Source organism: Setaria italica, chromosome VIII (assembly GCF_000263155.2).
Source record: "Setaria italica strain Yugu1 chromosome VIII, Setaria_italica_v2.0, whole genome shotgun sequence".
NCBI classification, from domain to species: Eukaryota; Viridiplantae; Streptophyta; class Magnoliopsida; order Poales; family Poaceae; genus Setaria; species Setaria italica.
Window position 1 is genome coordinate 37333846 of NC_028457.1, and position 21993 is coordinate 37355838.

Here is a 21993-nt window from a genome sequence, read left to right on the forward strand (position 1 = left end):
GAAGCAACCTCGGAAGCCTCACAAGGCGGCTGAGGAGAGACACTTGGCACCTCTAGAACTCATACATTCTGATATGTGTGAGATGAATGGTGTGTTGACAAAAGGTGGAAAGAGATACTTCATGACATTGATTGATGATGTGACTAGATTTTTCTATGTTTACTTGTTGCAAACTAAGGATGAAGCATTAGACTACTTTAAAATTTATAAGGCTGAGGTTGAGAATCAACTTGAGAGAAAGATCAAGTGTCTAAGGCTTGATCATGGTGGTGAGTATTTTCCAAAAATCTTTGATGAATTCTGTGAGGAACATGGTATTATTCATGAGAGGACGCCTCCCTATTCGCTTGAGTCCAACAGGGTTGCTGAGAGGAAAAACCACACACTGACTGACTTAGTTAATTCCATGTTAGATACTGCCAGTTTATCTAAGGTATGGTAGGGAGACTCTATTGACTTCATGTCATGTCCCGAATAGAGTTCCGAACAAAGAATAAAGATCAAACTTCATATAAGATGTGGATCGGGAGAAAACCGTCACTTTCTTATTTGCGTACTTGGGCTGCTTGGCGAAAGTCAATGTACCCATTCCGAAGAAGCGCAAGTTAGGACCTAAGACAATAGATTGTGTCTTTCTAGGATATGCTCAAAGGAGCATTGCTTATAGATTTTTAGTGGTTAAATCTGAGGTCCCTGATATGCATGTTGATACTATTATGGAATCTCATGATGCAACATTTTTTCAGAATATATTTCCTCTTAAAGATATGCATAGCAACTCTAGATTTTCTGCTGAAATAACTTCTGAACCTACTGCACCTGTTGAGTCTTCTGAACAACCCGATGAGCATTAGCATGAGGACGTCATAGAGAAGGATGACAGTGAAGCTCCTAGAAGAAGCAAGAGATAGAGGGTTGAAAAATCCTTTGGTGATGATTTCACTATGTACCTTGTGGACAATACTCCTACGTCCATCATTGAGACATATGCATCTTCAGATGCAGACGATTGGAAAGAAGTTGTCCAAAGTGAGATGGATTCGATTCTTTCTAATGGGACATGGGAGCTCACTGAACGACTCTACGGTTGCAAACCAGTGGGTTGTAAATGGGTGTTCAAGAAGAAGTTTAGGCCTGATGGTACTATTGAAAAGTACAAGGCTAGACTTGTGGCCAAAGGTTACACACAAAAAGAAGGTGAAGACTTCTTCGATACCTATTCACCTGATCGCTAGACTGACCTCTATTCAAGCACTACTTTCTCTGGCTGCCTCGTATAGTCTTATCGTCCACCAGATGGATGTAAAGACAGCTTTTCTAAATGGAGAGTTGGATGAGGAGATCTATATAGATCAGCCTGATGGGTTTGTGGTAAACGGTCAAGGGAGCAAGGTGTGTAAGTTGTTGAAGTCTTTGTATGGCCTGAAAGAAGCACCTAAGTAATGGTATGATAATTTTGACAGAACTTTAACTTCTGCGGGCTTTGTCATTAATGAGATTGATAGATGTGTGTACCATCGCCATGGTGGGGGTGAAGGGTTATATTATGCTTGTATGTGGATGACATACTGATCTTTGGCACAAACATTGATGTGATTAATGAGGTCAAGCTGGGAGAAGCTGATGTTATTCTGAACATCAAGCTGATTAAGTATGAGAATAGGATTACTCTTTTGCAATCCCATTATGTGGAGAAGATCTTGAACCATTTTGTTTATATAGATAGCAAGCCTTCTCCAACACCTTATGATCCCAGCGTGATACTCAGAAAGAACAAGAAAACTGCTAAAGACCAACTGAGATATTCTCAGATTGTCGGATCACTCATTTACTTAGGTAGTGCAACGAGACCCGACATAGCTTTTGCTGTGAACAAATTGAGTAGGTTCATGTCAATCCCGGGGTTTGATCATTGGCATGCACTTGAAAGGGTTATGCGCTACTTGGTGGGTACTATGAGTTATGAGATTCACTATTCCGGGCACCCTGCTGTGCTTGAGGGATATAGTGATTCGAACTAGATTTTGGATGCTGATGACCTATATGGCACGAGTGGGCATGTGTTTACCCTTGGAGGTGGTGCAATATCATGGAGGTCTTGCAAACAGACCATTCTGACGAGGTCAACCATGGAAACAAAACTTACTGCTTTGGAAACAGCCACTGTTGAGGCAGAATAGCTGCGTGATCTCTTGATGGACTTGCCTATAGTTGATAAACCAATACCAGCAATCCTTATGAACTGTGACAATCAAACGGTGATAGTTAAAGTGAACAGTGCTAAGGATAACGCAAAATCATCAAGATATGTCAAGAGACGACTGAAGTCTGGCAGAAAGTTGAGAAACTCCGGAGTAATAAGTGTGACTTATATTCAAACAGATAAAAATCTGGCATATCTCTTTACAAAAGGGCTATCACGGAATGTGATAGAATGTACATGAAGGGAGATGGATATGAGACCCGTTTAAGTTGCCGTAGTGGTAGCCCAACCTATGTGATTGGAGATCACGCGAATTAGGATATGGGAAAAACAAGCTGTCGGTTGACTGAGGAGAGTAAATTATTAAACTCTCTCTATATAAAAATACAATACTCTCAAATGCTGCAAGGAAGGTTAGCAATGTGCTTTAATGTGCTTCTATTGACTTGATTAAGCGAAGATGCTGTCCTACATAGCATTCTTGAAAGAACACACATATATGAGCCCGACTGTACAACATCGCAGTCTATGAGACTTGGGTGATCTCTAGTAATCTCATGAAGAGACCAAGAAGTATGACGAATATGCTTCACCTGTGGGGTAGGCTACTGGCAGCGAGGTACTAGTTCCAACTCTAAGTGAAACTTGTCCGCACAAAACTTGCAATTCAAGGCTTAGTCCATTGTCAAGTTATGGATGAATGTAGCTTGAAGCTCTAGGCGAGAGTTCAACTTAACAGTCCTTGCTGAAACACTAGTATATAAACAGCAAGGAGAAACAGGCAAAATCTCTGATAGACTTTTGAGATCTTTTGGGGGATTGATGAAATAATGGGCTTGTCCCATTTCAATTTAAGAAATTCCAAATAAATCTCAAAGGCCCATGTGGGAATGAGCAAGTGGTCGGAGTGCTGCAAACCTTTTGTCCCACATTGCTAGTGGAGGAGAAGGATGGCCAACATAAATATAAAGGTTGTCTCCACTCCTCCAAGCTATGTGTGTGGGGAGAAAAGGAAAGCTCCACATGCACGCGCTCGCTCTCCATGCCACGCCTCGTCGGGCAGGGTGAAGGGCGCGGGCATGCGACACCTGCGTGAATGGTCCACCGAAATCCGACGTCCAACCTTGCGGTGGCGTGGTTTCCTTGTGCCGTTTTATTTTTTGTTAGTTGGTCTTTAAGTCAATGAGATATATGGAAGCCTAATCGGTTTAGATCACGATCGCGACGTGAGATCGTGGGTTCTCCTCTATATACGACCTATCGTCCTCTACCGAAAAGACATCTAATCGAGCTAGGGTTTTGCCTCTTCTCGCTGCTGTGGCGCCACCATAGTCTACTCCATCTCGAGCACCGGCGTGCACCAACGAACAAGAGAGTAGGTCTCCGGAACATCTCGCTCTTGTGATCCTGCACCGGGAGAGGGCGAATAACGGTTTTGGAAAACGCTCCGCGCGACTGCTCAAGGTCTTCACCATGGCTCATCCTCCGTCCAAATCAGGCTTTGCGGCGTACATCGTCTTCAACGTCGTCTGCTGCGCTCCGTCTGCAACAGCGTCGTCATTTCGTCAGCACCGCTTGTCATCAGAGCTCACCCGCTAAGTACGTACGCCGTGATCCAATCTGTTATTTCAGCATGTTTTCTGAGATCATGAAGTTGTGCTTGTTGTTGCCTTGTATGTTAGAGAATCGCATGCTAGGTTTTATTCTTATTATGATAAATCTAGTTCGGAAATTAATCATGCAGCAGTAGTTTGTTGGCATTCTTTGTGGTGAACCGCGCCATGCCAAACGCCTGCATGTGACATAGAGGTCGTATTGAAGATGTTGTCAGGAACAAATGGTGAAAACCTTCAGCGAGACAAGATATATAGCAAACTGGGAAGATTTATCTAGTACGGTCGAATTGTATGATGATTTGATCAGCAAGAATGGTGAAACTATACAAGGACAAGAGAGTCCACTACGGAAAAAGGAAGTGTGACTGAGGGAGGGGCCGAATGCGAGTGCAACCTATCTGTATGAATATTCAATTCTGGACCTGAAGATTGATATAAAGTGGCTGCTCTTAGCCGAAGGGATCAGATCCTTCTGTCATACTGTCATGTGACGAAGCATCGCCGCGTTGTTGTCGGCACATTTGCTTTTCCTATGGACTTCTGTATTAATTTAAACTCGAGCTCAAAGACCGACCTGAGCTCTAAAGTTAAGCAGTGACGCAGGAAAAACTCACTTTTTCACACAGCTGAAGGAAATAGCATGTGTATTGCACTCAGACTGCTAACAACAGCAGAACAAAGGTTCACTGTGCTCTCGCTGCTTTTCAGCTTGTCAACAATATATTACAAACAGTATGCTAACATCTGCACTTGGTCTGTATTTGAATCTTGAAGTGCAGGTATGTGTTATTAATAAGTCTTCTTTTCAAGATTGTTATAAAACAGTGGCTGAACAAAATCTTTTTTCTCTCTTGAGATATTTCCAGATTTTTTTTTCTCTCTTCATTGCCCCTCACCTTTACTTTCGTCTCAGATATGCTTTTGCAGATCATAGAATGTAGCCCCTTGCATACATGAGGAGCCAGGAACTGATCAAGCTCAGGAAGGAATCTCAAGATGCAAAGTTCCACACATGGTCCGCACTGCGAGGACAGATCTTGAGGATAAGGGTACATGTCTATCCAGATATTCTCCATTGTCGTCTGCTTGTTCCAGAGGTTTGCATCATATACAAGAGAAGATGTGAAGATGCATCGCGGCTTATCAACGGTGACTGTTCCATAGCATCATTTAAACAGCATGCTCTTGCTGATATGCAATGCAAGGTTCTGCTGCGTCTTGCTGATAAGGATGATGCGGCTTGTTAAAGGTGGAAGTCTTCAGAGAGAACCAGACATAGCAAATTGGGTGTCTGACTGAAGATTTGTTCACTAAGAATGGTGTGAAACTGTTCAGAAGCAACGTGAGAATGCAAATGGGGCAGATTCTGGCGCCACGGATAAGGTCAGAAGAGAGACTGACTGTGGATGATGAAAGTCGTCAGAGATAACAAGACATTGCAAAATGGGTGTCTGACTGAAGATTCATTCACTAAGAATGGTGAAACTATTCAGAAGCAACTTGAGAATGCAAATGGGCAGATTCTGACGCTACGGACAAGGTCAGAAGAGAGAGTGACTGTGTGAGGGGGACTGATGAGACCGTAGGCTCTCTGTCTGAAGATGCCATTCTGTACCTGAAGAACAGGGGCTTGATACCTCCAATACAAAGTGGTTGTTCTTAGCCGGAGGAATCAGATCCTGCTGTCATACTGTCATGTGACGAAGCGTCGCCGTGTTGTTGTCGGCACTTTTGATTTTTCTATGGACTTCTGTACTTAACACTCGGACTCAAAAGGTCTGAACTCTCAAGTTAGCAGTGATGCAGGCCAGCATTCAGATTTTCACAGAACTGAAGAACACTACAACTACTAGGTAATGGAAATGACATACATTGCATCAGAGGTTTTCAGTGATTACAAGGTTCAGAATTCAGACCCTATATCAACAAAGCAGAGAAAAATTTCACTGTTCTCATTGTTCTATTTTTGAGCTATTCAACCATGTCTTACTAGTATGTTAACGTGTGTACTTGATCAGTATCGGAATCTGTAAGTGCATACATATACTCTCAAGATTGTATGATTATAAATTGTGACTGAACAATTTATTTCTACCCTAAAGAAAATCCACAAATATACGTTTGTGTATAGTCCTATCCTCATTTGAAAAGATCCATTTGTTTTTTCAGATTTTAGCATTGGAATTTCGGCATGAGGTCAACTCGTGTTATGAGGAAAGATTCTAGTGCTCCAAGGCCCTCATGCATGAACACACACACGGATTCTTATCCAAAACTAGCTATCCAATCTTTAACTTGCCTGCACTCTACCAGAAGAATCATTTTTCAGTTACACATGAACCAAATCTAGCTATATATGTTCCATATGCACATAAAAGAATATAACATGCTTAGAAAATGCTATGATCTCATTAGCAAAAAAAAATGAAAATGCTATGATATGGTTGTTAAGAATCTTACAATAATCCACTGCAGATAGGCACACATACTGACATCTTTTTCTAGCCTATAAAAGGAAGCCATGGCCAGCACCAAGAAACCAGACCAGTCAACTTTTGCAGACCATCTACAACTCTAAAGAGGGACGAGTCTAGAACCTTCCGGGGCACCAGACCATTGAAGTGATGGACCGCGTTGCGAGGCTGGTGTCGGAGCGGGCGGTGGTGGTGTTCACGGCGAGCAACTGCAGCATGTGCGACGTCGTGACGTCGCTGCTGGGCAGCCTGGGCGTGAACGCTGCCGTGCACGATCTGGACAGGGACCCCCGGGGCCGGGAGATGGAGCGGGAGCTCGCCAGGAGGCTGGGCGGCGGCTCCGGGCCCGGTGGCAGCACACCGACCGTGCCGGCGGTGTTCGTGGGCGGCGACCTCGTCGGTGGGACCAACAGGGTCATGGCGCTGCACCTCGCCGGCGAGCTCGTGCCCATGCTCAGGAACGCCGGCGCGCTCTGGCTGTAGAGAAATTGATCGAGAACGTCCAAGCGCGTGCATGGCATGCACACGCGTACGTTCATGCATGTCGTCTTAGCTTTATCGTCAGTCAGATGTGTATACTATAAAATAAAAAAAGATGGTAGGAAGGAGATAGGGAGAGATGTAGAAGTGTGCGTGAATGCCAGGTTTTTTGTGTCCTGTGCTTGGAATATAGATAAGTATTTCATCAAAATGGTGAGCAATGTTATTTTTTAAACTTTGTTATTCAAACTTTGATCTATGTATTTTTCGTTTTAGGGGAAATATTTCTAGTCTTTTGGTACTTAAAAATGCACAAGTGACATGTGACAGCAAATTTAGAGAATACAATTTCACTTAAGTATTCTGAAAGTTGTTAGTCAGTCATAGCTAGAAATAGAATGCTAGAATAGTGAAGTCAACCGTGACAACTGCTCGAAATAAACCTCTGTAATTATTCTTCTCGTTTGAATTTAGATGTAACCGCTAGTAGTATGTTGTTATGCAATTATGTAGTTAATATCGAATTGAATTGTGTGTAATGAATTAATCTGCTGAATGCGGATACGAGCAACAGTCGTTGACCCAATTCCTCAAGAATCAAGAGGTGATACGTTGCCCTTGAGATGGTCGAGGGGATCAATGTTTGACTGAAATTTTGACTGAAATTTGAAATCTAAATGAATTCGTCCCAAAAATTACCGGTACTGCCAAAATTTAAAGGCAATCTGCACAGTGGAGTCGGCAGCCCGGCAACACACCACATAGATGTAGCATCGAACAGCACTAGGGCCGCTGGAAGCTACAATATACCTGGCAGAAATCAGTGATCTGTGCACATAAATATGGAATCAAGAAAATTCCATGGACTGAAACAAATTCAAGGGCTTCACGCCTTGATTACACCATCAACCAAACACAAGTTCAGTAGACTCTAGAAAGCGCAGCGACCAGTGACAAACTCACAAACAATGACTGAAACCGTAAAGGCAAAGGCAGATTGACACCACAAAGGAATTTCAGCATTTCCATTATGCAATAGTGCATTTTCTATTCATCTAATCATCTCTGGAATCAGAAGAATCAGAAATGTGCATCAAGCTGCCAATCATCACGCATCAGACCTGAGTTTCTTCTTCCTAGGTCACCTCTTCCTTTTTTTTCTTGTGGTCGTGGGTTCGTGACATCGATGCTCCAGTGGCTGTGATGCTCCAGCTCCATCTTGTGCACTTTCATCAACTTCCTTTTCTTCTGCATTTGCATTTGGTACAGTCCAAAGTAACCAACTCCAGAAGAACATCATTTATTTCCTTCTCTATGGGATCTCTGCTCCTGTTCTCTTTCTTTTGCCTTAGTTTGGAGTTAAATGCACAAAATGCAAGATCCCTCATCCTACCATGAAGTAATTTGCTGGCATTCTTTGTGGTGAACCGCGCCATGGCAAACGCCTGCACGTGATATAAAGGTCATATTGATGATGTTGTCAGGAACAATGGTGAAAACCTTCAGCGAGACAAGATATATAGCAAACTGGGAAGATTTATCTAGTACGGTCGAATTGTATGATGATTTGATCAGCAAGAATGGTGAAACTATACAAGGACAAAGAGAGTCCACTACGGAAAAAGGAAGTGTGACTGAGGGAGGGACTGAATGCGAGTGCAACCTGTCTGTCTGAAGATTCAATGCTGGACCTGAAGACAGGCCTTGTTTAGTTCCCAATTTGGGAGTGGCAAAATTGGCATTTTGTCATAAATGCGCAACTGTAGCATTTCGTTTGTATTTGTGAATTATTGTCCAAACATTGACTAATTAGGCTCAAAAGATTAGTCTCCCAAAGTACAACAAAACTGTGCAATTAGTTTTTGATTTCGTCTACATTTAGTACTCTATGCATGTACCGCAAGTTTGATATGATGGGAAATCTTCTTTTTGCATAGTGCCAAAGTTGGAATTTTGGAGGGAACTAAACAAGCCCTGATATAAAAAGTGGCTGCTCTTAGCCGAAGGGATCAGATCCTTCTGTCATACTGTCATGTGACGAAGCGTCGCCGCGTTGTTGTCGGCACATTTGCTTTTCCTATGGACTTCTGTATTAATTTGCTCAAACACCGACCTGAGCTCTAAAGTTAAGCAGTGATGCAGGCAACACTCACTTTTTCACACAGCTGAAGAACAGTTGCTAACTACTAGGAAATAGCATGTGTATTGCACTCAGACTGCTAACAACAGGAGAACAAAGGTTCACTGTGCTCTCGCTGCTTTTCAGCTTGTCAACAATATATTACAAACAGTATGCTAATATCTGCACTTGGTCTGTATTTGAATCTTGAAGTGCAGGTATGTGTTATTAATAAGTCTTCTTTTCAAGATTGTTATAAAACAGTGGCTGAACAATACGCGAACTGCTACTGACAACGACGTGTCACATTGCATGCCTACAAGAAACGAAGCTACAAAATATTGATGCCATCCTAGCGAATCTCTGGCATTCTCCTTCTCTGGGACGACAGGGTTTTCGACATGCAAAACTTCCAAATAGGACGCTACTCCATTTCAGCAAAAGCGACGGTTAAACACAATAATCTACATTTCCAGCTTACAACGGTATATGGCCCTTCAAGGCAATCAGAGAAGGCCACGTTCCTACGCCAGCTACGTTTCATGCGACCTGACGACGACACCAAATGGTTAGTACTGGGCGATTTCAACCTAATCTATAACGCAAGAGACAAGAATAATACTAACCTAAACAGAAGACTAATGAGAAGCTTCAGAGCAACGCTAACTCACTGCGGTCTCAAAGAAATACACCTACAGAATAGAAGATTCACCTGGAGTAATGCAAGAAAACAACCGACGCTATCGCGTATTGACCGAGTCTTCTGCAATGAACCCTAGGACCTGCAATTCGATGATCATGTCCTACACGCTCTCTCCTCCTCACACTCGGACCATTGTCCTCTACTACTGGCACAACAATCCGGCCCTCGCAAGCCAACTCCTTTCAAATTCGAAAACTTCTGGCCGAAATTACCAGGTTTTCACGAGGTAGTAGCCTAGGAATGGTCAAAGACGACGAGACACACCGAACCTTTTCACAGGTTGAGCCACAAGCTACGCACAACAGCCCGGGCACTGCGATCATGGAGCCGAAAGCATGTCTCCGATGCCCGCTTAAAACTCCACATGGCCCAAGAAGTCATCATGCGCCTGGACGTAGCAGAAGAAACAAGAATGCTCAGCGAACCTGAGCACGACCTACGGAGCAAGCTCAAACACAGGCTACTAGGATGGGCGGCAATAGAAAAGGCTAGAAAGAAGCAATGCTCCAGAATAACCTACCTGCGCGAAGGAGATGCCAACACGCGCTTCTTCCATCTAAAGGCAAATGGAAGAAAGAGGAAAAACTTCATCCAAAGACTAAAAACAGGAAACGGATGGGCCGTAACCCACTTAGATAAACAGCAGATAATTCAAAACCATTTCGACAACGTAATGTCTGCACCAACCGCCCGTGCCAAAACGCTAAATTGGGAACAGCTGCAGCTCCCACAGGTGGATTTATCAGGAATTGATAGCCCTTTCTCGGATAGCGAAATACTACATGCCATAACTGATCTGCCTAAAAACAAAGCACCAGGGCCGGACGGCTGCACCGGGCTATTCTTCAAATCATGCTGGAACATAGTCAAAGCAGATGTAACAATAGCAATACATGCATTTTACAACGCCAGATGCAATGACTTCAACCTAGTAAACTCGGCCAACATCGTCCTAATACCCAAAAAATAAGGAGCTGAAAGCATTCAGGACTTTCGACCGATAAGTCTCATACACGCCATTGCAAAAATCATTAGCAAAATTTTGGCAACAAGACTACAGCCACACCTAGAGAAATTGATATCACCAAGCCAAAGCGCCTTCATCAAAGGAAGAAGCATTCACGACAACTTCCTCTTCGTACGGAATATGGCCAGAAGGTTTCACAGATACGGCACGCCGACATTACTAATGAAACTGGACATTTCCAAGGCTTTTGATTCGGTCCGATGGGATTATCTACTTGACCTGATGCGATACAGAAACTTCCCCACACGATGGCAAGACTGGATAACTACTTTACTAGTCACATCAACCTCAACAGTCCTGATAAATGGCGCACCATCTGATCCGATAATACACGGGCGAGGACTACGACAAGGAGACCCTCTATCCCCCCTACTTTTTATCCTCGCGATAGATCCGCTGTACAAGCTCATACATAAAGCGACGGAAATGGGACTACTAACAAAAATAAGGGGGCGCACGCCACGTACAAGCATCTCCATGTATGCAGACGATGCGGTCATCTTCATCAAACCGACACAACTAGACGTTACGAATATAACAAAACTTCTGGACTTCTTCGGGGAGGCCACTGGGCTTAAAACAAACCTGCAAAAAACAACTGTGACCCCCATCAGCTGTGCCAGCATAGATCTGGAAGAAATCCTCGCACAATGGCAAATTATCCGTACAAGCTTCCCAATACGGTATCTGGGTCTCCCGCTCACGATAAGGCGACTAAGGAAACCAGACTTCCAGCCCATAGTGGACAAAGCAGCGCAGAAGCTCTCCAGATGGCATAGTCGCAACCTAACCCAGGCAGGACGGATATGCCTAACAAAAGCAGTCCTTTCAGCGCAGCCACTATATCTGCTCACCGTCCTCAAAGCACCAAAGGAAGTTCTAGACGAACTAGATAAAATAAGGAAACGATTCATCTGGGCGGGAGACAAAATGCTCACAGGCGGCAAATGTAAGGTTAACTGGACCAAAACCTGCTTACCCAAAGAAAACGGAGGACTAGGCGTGCTAAACCTACACAAATTTGCTAGAGCTTTGAGGCTGCGCTGGATCTGGCATGAATGGCAGTCCCCGCAGAAAACATGGATTGGAAGGGAGATACCATGCGATGAATCTGATCAACGACTCTTCGCGGCCTGCACAACGATTGCAGTGGGTAATGGACGCAAAATGAGCTTCTGGCACTCCGCCTGGGGACAAGGAACTCGACCAAAGGACATTGCACCGAACCTATATATGCTTTCCAGGAGAAAGCACATAAAACTAGCTGCAGCTCTACACAACAACAAATGGGTGACGGACATAAACCTTCAGACAGGACTGACAATATCGCACCTCCAAGAATTTGCAACATTATGGCGCCTAGCAGCTCTAATAAGGCCGCAAATGCAAACGCAACAGGAAGATGCAATCCAATGGAAATTCACATCTAACGGCAGATACTCAGCTGCATCGGCATACAAAGCACAGTTCCTAGGCTCTACCTTAGCACCACACTACAAAACAATATGGCACTGTTGGGCGCCGCCGAAGTGCAAGTTCTTCGCATGGCTCATTCTCCAAAACCGTGTCTGGACAGCTGATCGACTAGCGAGACGAGGATGGCATCACTCCCCTGTATGCCCTTTATGTCGTACGCAACAAGAAACAGCGCATCATCTACTGGCACAATGCAGATACACCCAACGAATCTGGAGACTAGTGGCCCTCTGGGCATCACAACCAAGCATACACCCCTCAGAATGGCCATCAACCGAAACCACTATCCAATGGTGGATGAATATGACTACCCGGACCGAAGCGCCTAGAAAAGGCACATGTTCTATGACGCTGCTGCTCATATGGGAGATCTGGAAGGAGCGAAACAGACGAATCTTCAATCAACAGGAGATGTCAACAGCCTCCGTGATCGCCAAAGTCAAGGAGGAAGCAGGCACATGGATCGTAGCGGGGGCAAAAGCTTTAGCGTCTTTCCTATCTAGAGCGTAATCATGTAAATTTACCCCAATTTTGGAACTCTTTTGTTAAAACCTCCTCTATCAATGAAATAGGCACCGTCTCGTGCCCATTCGTTCAAAAAAAAAGAAACTTTTGTTTTCTTTCATATTTAAGCATAGGAAATTTTACATGATGTCAAGTCCATCATGAGTCTTGAGCAAAATGCTCCAATAATTTTCTAAGGCCCTCATGCCTGAACACCAACATGGATTCTTATTCCAAACTACCAAATCTATAACCTTTCATTATTCTATGGGAAGAATCAATTTTCATAACAGAACCGAATCAATCTAGATATATGAAGAGATATAGGTTCCACGTGCACGCGTGCGCACGCCCATACATGCACACGCGCACGCACGCGCCACACACACGTACCACACACACGACGTGTTTAGCAAACGCTGTCAGTTTCTTGCATTGTCAATCAAAGAACCTTAATCCACTACAAAGTTGGTACGCGTGCCAATAACGACTGTCACCCTATATAAAAGACAAGCCATGCACCCGATCGGCAGCAAGAAGCCGCACAACGCCTTCTTTCGCCAAAGGAAAGAGAGACTGTAGAAGCCTCTAGAACCTTCTTTTTAATAAGCAGGAAGCAGAAGCTGGCCGGCAATGGAGCGGGTGGCGGCGCTGGCGTCGGAGCGGGCGGTGGTGGTGTTCACAGCGAGCAACTGCAGCATGGGCAACGTCGTGGTCTCGCTGCTGAGCAGCCTGGGCGTGAACGCCGCCGTGCACGAGGTGGACAGGGACCCCCGCGGCCGGGAGATGGAGCAGGATCTCGCCAGGAGGCTCGCCGGCAGCAGCGGCGGCACACCCACCGTGCCGGCGGTGTTCGTGGGCGGCAACCTTGTCGGAGGGACGGCCAGGGTCATGGCGCTGCACCTCGCCGGCGAGCTCGTGCCCTTGCTCAGGAGCGCCGGCGCGCTCTGGCTGTAGGATCACGGAGCGAGCGACGACGACGTGCATGAACGCGTTGCATGCGCATGCAACGATAGCTTTCTTTTTTTTTTCCTCGTCGAATGATGCACATACGGGGATAAAAGAGCTGACGAGAAGATGAAAACAGCTGATATGATGATGTACAGAAGCTGAACTCTGCGTGATCAAGGCCAAGTTTTTCTTCCTTTTCTTTTTCGTCTTGTGCCGATGATAAGAATAACGAAGCTGGCGAGTAGTATACGGTTTAAACATGCCGCGCGCATAATGTTTTTGGACCTTGTTTGTAAGAATGGATTGGAACTAATTTAGTGATGCGTACTTGCTAATGTGTAGGCAATAATGGATATATACTTCTAGGTCACTGCTACTAGAAGGGGCAAATGAAGCTAAAGCGATTACTCCCTAAATGTAATTCCAACCAAAAGACCCAGGTCCTTAGTACATTTCCGCTGTTGTCGAAAAATCCGCCCATGCATTTCTCTCTCATGTGCGGGTACCCCGTCTATTTGACACATCGACAGGAACCAAGTGTGCATATGTTGTTCTTTCCATTGAGCAGGGCGATCGTTAGTCATTTTCCCATCCTCTTTGTACGTAGTAACCGATCCGCATGCAGTCCATACTCTATCTTGAAGGAGCAGCCAAGCAAGTAAAGAATTTGGGAGCCCATAGTTTCCAAATAGCTGGAGCACAAGCAGATAATACATATTGTTCCTACAAACTGCATGCCAGAACCTGAATCAATAGCCATCCGAATGCAAATCAATAGCCTCCTCCTCAATGAATTGTCAGAACCTGAAGAACTCCGTCAGTAACCATGCATCCCAGATAGAAAAAGCTAATCATTGCTCCCCGTTTTGGACCGTGCATCATATCCTACCCTCACATAACAACAGATTTGGAGGACTAATCACATGATGGCTACTACCTTTGAGAGGATCCATCCTAACCGTCTGGCGACACGACATGAATGACCAACTATGGCTGACTGTCACCGTCTGTGTTCTTTTGTCCGTTGCGTTGCTACGCTACGATTACCTCTGCAGTCAGCACCACCAACAGCATCTGTCCTTGCACGTCCTCCCCAGACCCCAGCCCTCTCTCGCAGCATCTTTTGCGGACAGCCTATCCATTTCTACTGTTGCACATGCTAAACCACCGTGATCAATGTTGATAGAGATTTGATTTGAACTTTTGGTATGTTGGGTCAAACTCAGGTCCATGTATAGTTTTTTTTTCACCTACTGCATGCTCCAACTTTTATCGTGTTTCCTTTTTAGAAAACTGCAACAGGTGTTAGCCTGGCATGGTATCTGTATTTTTGACCTTATATTTTTCAATATATGATAGGTAATAATCATCCGGGGAGCTGGCAGGGCTATGGCCCCCTAATGATCCATACAACCAAGGTTACTACTTACTAATCAAATCATCAATTGCTTAGACTAATCACTAATTCTTTAGTATAATCACTATCATTTAGCTTTCGAATAATGTTTTTTTAGTAATTAGGTCTTGTAATTCTCCGGCTTTAACTGCTTCTCCGGTGTAAAAGGTGTTCGGTTGAAATCGTTAAGGAGAGACATGCATGCTCAAAGGGGAGGAGAGCTACCGATAGTCACCAGATCCGGATGTGTCTTAGAATGGGCTGGCACAGAAGATCCTGGGGTGTGAGTATGATTATGGTACAGGCGTACAGCCCCTGACATAGTGAACGGCCCGACGGGATTTAATGCGGCTGTCGGCTACTTGCCCGCTGCGCTGCCCCCATCGTGTGACATGCTACGCTCCAAGATCTATCCTTTTCATATACCATACGTGAAACCAGCTGTGAAAATACGCACTCCTCTGCTGGGAGTAAAAAGTCACAGACATGAAAGACAGAGATTCATTTTCTTTTGAAATAAGAGATTCAAAAACACTTCTTTTCTAAATAAGACCAAGATTGTATTTTTTTTAGAAAATAACTAAAAAATACATAGTTAAGCCACACGAGACCACAGGATATTAGACCCCAACATCAATCATTCAATCGTATCACACTTAATCTTGTCTTCCTTGGCAGTGGAGACCAAAATATAGTTTTGTTATACAACTCATACTTTCTTTGTGACAAAAGGTGACTTGAATCTTTTTGGCAGTCATTTGTTTATTTGTAGTTCTGCAAAATTTACGTGCAAAAGATGGATTTCTCGATCCCAGGAAAGCAACCGGGAAACGATTTGCACAACGAAATGCTGGAGGCCCTTTGTACTATACTGAGTTACTGACGATGAAATGCAAAACATGGATACGATACGATTTTCAGTGCTTCTTCCTGCGCTTGCCGGGCCCACAGTGTCAGGCTCAAACCTGTGAGTGACCGATGCAGGCTTTCCCATGACTCAGACTGACGTAGCTGTCTAACGACTGTGGTAATGAAGTCACACACACAGCCATGGCAGAGCAAGGTGCCACATGCGCGTGTTTCAAGGCAAAACCATAATTGCGCCTTGGACCAGCAGAGATCAGAGAGAGATGCCGACTCTGTCTGTGTCTGGACACACCAATTTTTTCCCCCCTCATAATCTCCTCGAGGGCATTGCAAAGTACTACTATAAAGTATATAAAATGCATTGCATTGTTCAAAAAGTAGCAAAAAAGCAAGTATCACCCGTGTTGAACTTTCTACAGTAAGTATCATGCGTGTACTTTTATTTAGCTCGAGCGCTTTTTTACGAGGCACCATTTTATCAAATTTTTTCTACTACATGAAAATTTCAGATTCACAAAAAAAATCCATCTTTGATGCTAACATGGCATGATGCTAACAGTAAAGTGAATCACCTTTCTCCATGGCTGTTGGCTGTTACAGCGGCTGCCTGTAAAAGTAAAACAGTATCACTATCAAACAAAACACCACGACCCCAAACCTGCAAAAACTTTTCACTAAGCTGCAGGCAGGCCCAGCAGTCTCACCAGTGACCAGACCACAGGCTTCTTCCCCACACAGACCCCTCCATGCTGAGAGAAGTCAATGTCGCTGCTGCCGCCGCCTGCTCCGCAGCTACAGTACCTCCACCGCTCACACTCCTCGAGCTCCCACACTTACCACTAGAGCAAATTTACGCCGGAGGTTGGAGCTGTTCTTGTTCGCCCTGCTCATCTTTCTTTCTTGCTCCGATCCAAGAAGAGGGTAGGACTCCGTGCTCATTTTATTTGATGATTTTTCTTTTGTGCTTACTTTGATGTTGCCTGTCTGATTCTTGGCAATGCCAATGGAACTTCTTGAGAAGCTTAAAAAACTACATTTTTTAAAATACAATAGAAGAAATTTATTGGTCTTGTTCTTGCTCCAAGCGAGGAGTAGAGTTGGTGTTCCTTGATTTGTTTTTGTTGGTGCCCAGTCTAGTGGATTCCTGGGCCCAAAAAAATTTCTGTCCTTTTTCCCCTCAGTATCTGCAACTGTTTGATGTCTTCCTGTTCTTGCCCAAGTCCCAAAGGCAGCATCCGTTTTTTAAAAGCAAAAATTTGTCCTTTTCTCCCCTTATTTTCGACATGATTTCTTGGGACCAATCCCAACCGCTCCACTAACCCGGCTTCTTTTCCCGTTTCTTCGCGTCGCCGTGTTTGCAGGTGACAAGAGATTGCGGCGGTAGGGTTTGGTTAAATCGTTCGAGGTCTTGGGAAAAATCTGGGGCTGAACTGAAGAGAGGTCGCAATGCCGAAGATGTTTGGGTTCTCTCGGCGCCGGATGAAGCTGGGGAGGTGAGATTTCAGTTCTTCACCCATAAATTTTGCTGCTTTTCGTTGTTTGGTTCGTATCCATTTTTTCTACTAAATATTGGTAGATATTTCTTTTCTTTATCTTTTTTGTTGGTACTCATGGGAAAATATTTTATTTTTATCTGTTATGCGAGATGTTTTGGTTTGATTTTCTGATTTGGCTGTGGTTGTTTGCCTGTTTAGAAGATCTAGGGGTTCAATGCAAGAAAAAGTTTGTGCTTTCCATCTCATAAATACAAGAAGGAAAATGGTTGCCCTCGAAAAAAGAAGCTGGTGTTAATAAGATTTGGTTTTAGTGAGCCCCAAATATATGGAGAAAAGAGGTTCTGTTAAAAATGTTGAACTTATTTGTAAATTTCTGGGAGATGTTTGAACCTAATTTCGATTCCTTCTCTATATAACTAGATATGTTTATTTAGATGACTTTTTCTTAGTCTTCTTTCTGTAGTCACAAGATTATTTGGTTACTGTGATGAGCTTGAATCTTTTGGATTTATTATTTCTTTCAAGTCATAATCATAAGCTTGACTAGTTGAGTTCCAAAAGAAAAGGTCTCTCATTGTGCATTCACTCTGCTTGCCCTCAACCTTTTATTGGTCATATGATTTCTGCAGGTTAAAGGGTCATCTGCACGATCCTTTCCATGGCTCACGGAGCCCTTCACGTCAAACTAAGCGTTTTAGTCACCCCAATGTGAGATTTTCTGGTTCAACTGTATTGCATTTGCCCCCTGATTCTATCGTATCAATGAATTTTAAGTTTATTAGATCATGGGATTTGTCTAGGGAGAAGATCCAGTGACTACATCAGTGAGTGGCCGCGCCGATGACCTTGCTTGGCGCTGCTCATCTGATACATTTGATCTCAATGGGCGTGCTTTTGAGAGCTCAGAGAATTGGGCGGTGCTGTCAACAGAGGGCGACAAACCAACTCCACGTTTTGATGTAAGTAACCATATTAAGCTTCCTATCTGTTTGTAACAAATATTAATTCGAGTGCTGTCCTCCTCATCAATATTCTCAATCGTTGTATCACATTCTTTGGGTGTAAACAGCATGCAGCAGCCATGGTAGGGAGCAAAATGGTAGTCTTCGGTGGTGATTCTGGTCATCGTTTGCTAGATGATACCAAGGTAATGGATGAACACTAATCTTGTACTGAGATGACTTCATGATCTCATCTTATATGTATCTTTCAGATCATTATCTAAAAAATGTATCTTTCAGATATTGAGCTTAGACAAACTTAGCTGGGATTCTGTGTCTCCTAAAGTTCGACCATCATCAAATGGACGTTGTCCGAAGTTGCGACCGTGCAAAGGTCATTGTCTGGTATGTTCTTAGAGCTCATTGTTCTCTCACTAAGGTCTTTGTATCAGTTTCAGTATTGTGTATTGCTGTGTAAATAGTTTAAGAAATTTTTAGGATCGCCAAAAGTTGCTTACCTTTAACATTTTAAAAACGGTCCCTTGAAATCTGATTTTACTAGAATTCATATTCTGAGGGATAAAACTACCCTTTTGCACTCTTGATTGCTTTGTTGCCAAAGCAATATAAGTCTGGAAAACAAGGATACGACTTTGTTTGCGTTTAGCTTTGTCTGTCATATTTTACGACATCTTAGTGTCTTACCAGCTGGCATTGATCAAATCTGCATTCTTTGATGTTTAGGTTCCATGGGGGAAGAATGTCATTCTTGTGGGAGGGAAAAGTGACCCACCTTATGACAAGATATCAGGTTTGTCTGCGCTATTTAATTTCTAAACCGCATCTATTTGTTTTATTTATCTGATTCTCTGCCAAACTTCCAACAGAGACAATTAGGAATTCATCATTTGTTTTACTGCAGTATGGACCTTCAATACAGAAACTGAGCTCTGGTCACATATGGAAACCAAGGGCGATGTTCCGGTAAAAATCTCAACTTATATTTCAACACTCCTAAAATATTCTTGTGCCGATGAAGAATGATGGAGACTGTACCTTGTTGGATTTCAGGTGTCGCGAAGTGGCCATACGGTGATTAGAGCAGGTCCTGTTCTAATTCTCTTTGGAGGCGAGGATGCCAAAGGGAAGAAACTGCATGATCTTCATATGTTTGATCTGAAGTCATTAACATGGCTTCCTTTGAACTATAAGTGAGTCATTCCTGTCTGGAACCCCAAATGGCGTCATTTCAAAAGCAAAGAAAAGAAAGTTTGGAGGTTAATTTAGCCAACCAGTTCAGTTTTTCTCTGTGAATGCTAATATCTTAGATGCAATACATTTTTAGCCATCCCTTATTCCCTGGGAGAAGCACCTCAATATTAGAATCATTCTCTTACTTCACTATGCATTTTTCTTTTATTCATTCTGAGTTTGTTGTTTTAGAGGTGCTGGACCTTCTCCAAGATCAAATCATGTAGCTGCACTTTACGACGATAGAATTCTATTGATTTTTGGAGGTCAGTCGAAGTCGAAGACCCTGAATGATATTCATGCTCTAGACTTTGAAACAGTAAGTTCTGTCAGGTTTCTTTTTAGGCTTTGCTTGTTAACAGCTTACTGAAAATTGGCCTCCTTATTAGATGGTATGGTCAAGGATCAAAACCCATGGTCATCATCCATCTCCTCGAGCAGGTTGCTGCGGAGCACTTTGTGGGACTAAATGGTATATCGCAGGAGGTGGAAGCAAGAAAAAACGTAAGTTCCATCCTTTCAGTTTCATTTATCAATATTATGTATCTTTCCTTTGAATAATTGATAATTTGTCTACCATGACCATGAACAATATCTAACGCAAAATGTTACCTCAGGGCATCCTGAAACATGGGTCTTTGACGTTCTAGAATCCAAGTGGTCTGTTTGTGTAGTGCCTCCTAGTTCCTCAATTACTACGAAGAAAGTAAGTTTTAAATATTTGTTGCTGTAGTATTTTTCATGGAGTTGGCATTCATACTAAAACAGTGAAATTCAGAACTCCTATATCTTCTATCTGGCACCCATTATAAAAAATAAGAGAACCATTTCTGCATATTCATGTGTTCATCACATACCTAGCTGCTGAGCAACGGATGACAAACTCTTTGCAGGGTTTCAGCATGGTACCATTGTACTACAGGGACAAGATTGTGCTTGTTGCTTTTGGAGGAAACAAAAAGGAGCCATCTGACAAGGTGAAAGAAAAGAACTGCATATGAAACACATGCTTCATTTTCGTGTAATTGAGCTGCACTCGAAACATTTATATGACTCAGTATTCCTTAATCGAAATTATTTTTGGGTTTTGAAGGTTGAAGTACTAGTGGTGCTGCAGAACGAGCACTGTTTCAGTTGGCGGTCTGCACCTGAGGTTGAACCCTTAATGTATGATGAATCTCCTCCAAGCTCAAGGGAACTTGCTGATCACCTCAACCATTGTGCTCCTCTGTACTCTAGTGGCTCAGTAGCGAGAAGCAGCATTGCCACCACAGCGGAAAACTCATCTGGGAGGAAATCCCTCCCCGATTCGCTGCTACAGAACTCAAATCTCGGGAGCTCATCGCTCCGAAGGCAGTTCCGTCAAGAACAGGACTGCAGCCTGGCCCAAAAACTGCAGAAACCAATCGATGATGACAAATACAAGGATGTTGATGATTGTTCTGAGCTACCTTCCATCACAAACCAAAAACCACGTAATGACACTCATCAGTCCCCAGATGCTGAAGCTAAAGCGAGAAAGCTGGGCAGAAGTTCTTCAGACATCAACAACCATCACGATACAAGGATAACCACCCTGGTCAGGAGAAACATGGCTTTAGAAGAGCAGCTCTCAGCTGCGCTAACGACCAAGGACGAAGCGGAAAAGAACCTGTCTCTGGTCATCGACAGCAAGGATGAGCTGGAGAAGAGGCTGGCTGAGAGGGACAGAGAGGTCGAGGCACTGAAGGAGAAGGTGACCGGGCTGGAACTGGCGCAAGAGGAGTCGAACAACCTCTCCAACACCGTACACGCTGACAATGTGCGGCTCGAGCGTGAGGTGGCGTTCCTGAAAGCCGTCATGGATGAGACCCAGAAGGCAAGAGAATGAGCTTGTTTTCTTGTCCTCGATTTTCAACTGCTACTAAATGTGCTATTGTAATGCTGATGACTTGATTTCATCCATCCTCAGGAGCTGCACTCAACTCGCGGAGTTCTAGCAGGAGAACGTGCAAGGGCGTTCCAGCTTCAGGTAAACACCTACAAATGCAAGGGGGTACCATTGACTGTTTTTTCAGGTCTTTATCAAGGGGGTCTTGTTTACAGTTGCATCCACTGAACTGACTAGGCATGTTGGCATTGCTTTGCCAGGTTGAAGTGTTCCATCTGAAGCAACGTGTGCAAACGATGGAAGGAAGGTCACCTACACCACGAAAGCCTCAGAACCTGTAGAGTACATGTAGAAGTGTACAGTATTTCTAGCACTCTGTTGTAAATTCAATGTTGTATTAAGAGTGGTATTGGGGCCATTTTGATTTGCAATGTTAACCTATTTCGCCACTGGGCTCAATTGTGTATCATTGAGTTTTTATCCATCCGCGAAGATGTTTATGCACAGATTCTGAGCTGTCTCTCAGCAGAGGATTTTATTGAATACCTGTTGAATTCTTTTGGTGCAGTTGTTCTTGTTTCAGGTCCACTGACTCTTGTGTGCACTAGCACTTTCTTTT

At 43.7% G+C, this 21993-nt stretch overlaps 3 protein-coding genes across 3 annotated transcripts; all 3 read left to right on the top strand.

The window, feature by feature from the left end:
* Positions 1–6366: 6366 nt before the first annotated feature.
* Positions 6367–6984, top strand: LOC101758474 (glutaredoxin-C10). The gene has a single exon (XM_004979821.2). It carries the CDS (start codon positions 6444–6446, stop codon positions 6774–6776), a length of 333 nt encoding a protein of 110 aa, XP_004979878.1. The 5' UTR covers positions 6367–6443; the 3' UTR covers positions 6777–6984.
* Positions 6985–13147: 6163 nt separating this feature from the next.
* Positions 13148–13870, top strand: LOC101758882 (glutaredoxin-C10). The gene has a single exon (XM_004979822.4). It carries the CDS (start codon positions 13236–13238, stop codon positions 13557–13559), a length of 324 nt encoding a protein of 107 aa, XP_004979879.1. The 5' UTR covers positions 13148–13235; the 3' UTR covers positions 13560–13870.
* Positions 13871–16508: 2638 nt separating this feature from the next.
* LOC101759282 (acyl-CoA-binding domain-containing protein 4) lies at positions 16509–21941 on the top strand. The gene is made up of 16 exons (XM_004979823.2): positions 16509–16737; positions 17178–17309; positions 17942–18020; positions 18113–18271; positions 18382–18459; positions 18554–18658; positions 18998–19064; positions 19176–19237; positions 19325–19464; positions 19697–19823; positions 19894–20008; positions 20122–20210; positions 20398–20481; positions 20598–21362; positions 21456–21515; positions 21635–21941. Exons 2-16 carry the CDS (start codon positions 17263–17265, stop codon positions 21713–21715), a joined length of 2058 nt encoding a protein of 685 aa, XP_004979880.1. The 5' UTR covers positions 16509–16737; positions 17178–17262; the 3' UTR covers positions 21716–21941.
* Positions 21942–21993: the final 52 nt, after the last annotated feature.

Excerpts from the sequence above, each read along its gene's own strand:
- LOC101758474 (XM_004979821.2), top strand. The coding sequence starts at position 6,444 with ATGGACCGCGTTGCGAGGCTGGTGTCGGAGCGGGCGGTGGTGGTGTTC.
- LOC101758882 (XM_004979822.4), top strand. The coding sequence starts at position 13,236 with ATGGAGCGGGTGGCGGCGCTGGCGTCGGAGCGGGCGGTGGTGGTGTTC.
- LOC101759282 (XM_004979823.2), top strand. The coding sequence starts at position 17,263 with ATGCCGAAGATGTTTGGGTTCTCTCGGCGCCGGATGAAGCTGGGGAG. Across the intron at positions 17,310-17,941 it reads CGCCGGATGAAGCTGGGGAG|GTTAAAGGGTCATCTGCACG; the intron begins GTGAGATTTCAG and ends TGATTTCTGCAG. Across the intron at positions 18,021-18,112 it reads AGCGTTTTAGTCACCCCAAT|GGAGAAGATCCAGTGACTAC; the intron begins GTGAGATTTTCT and ends GGATTTGTCTAG.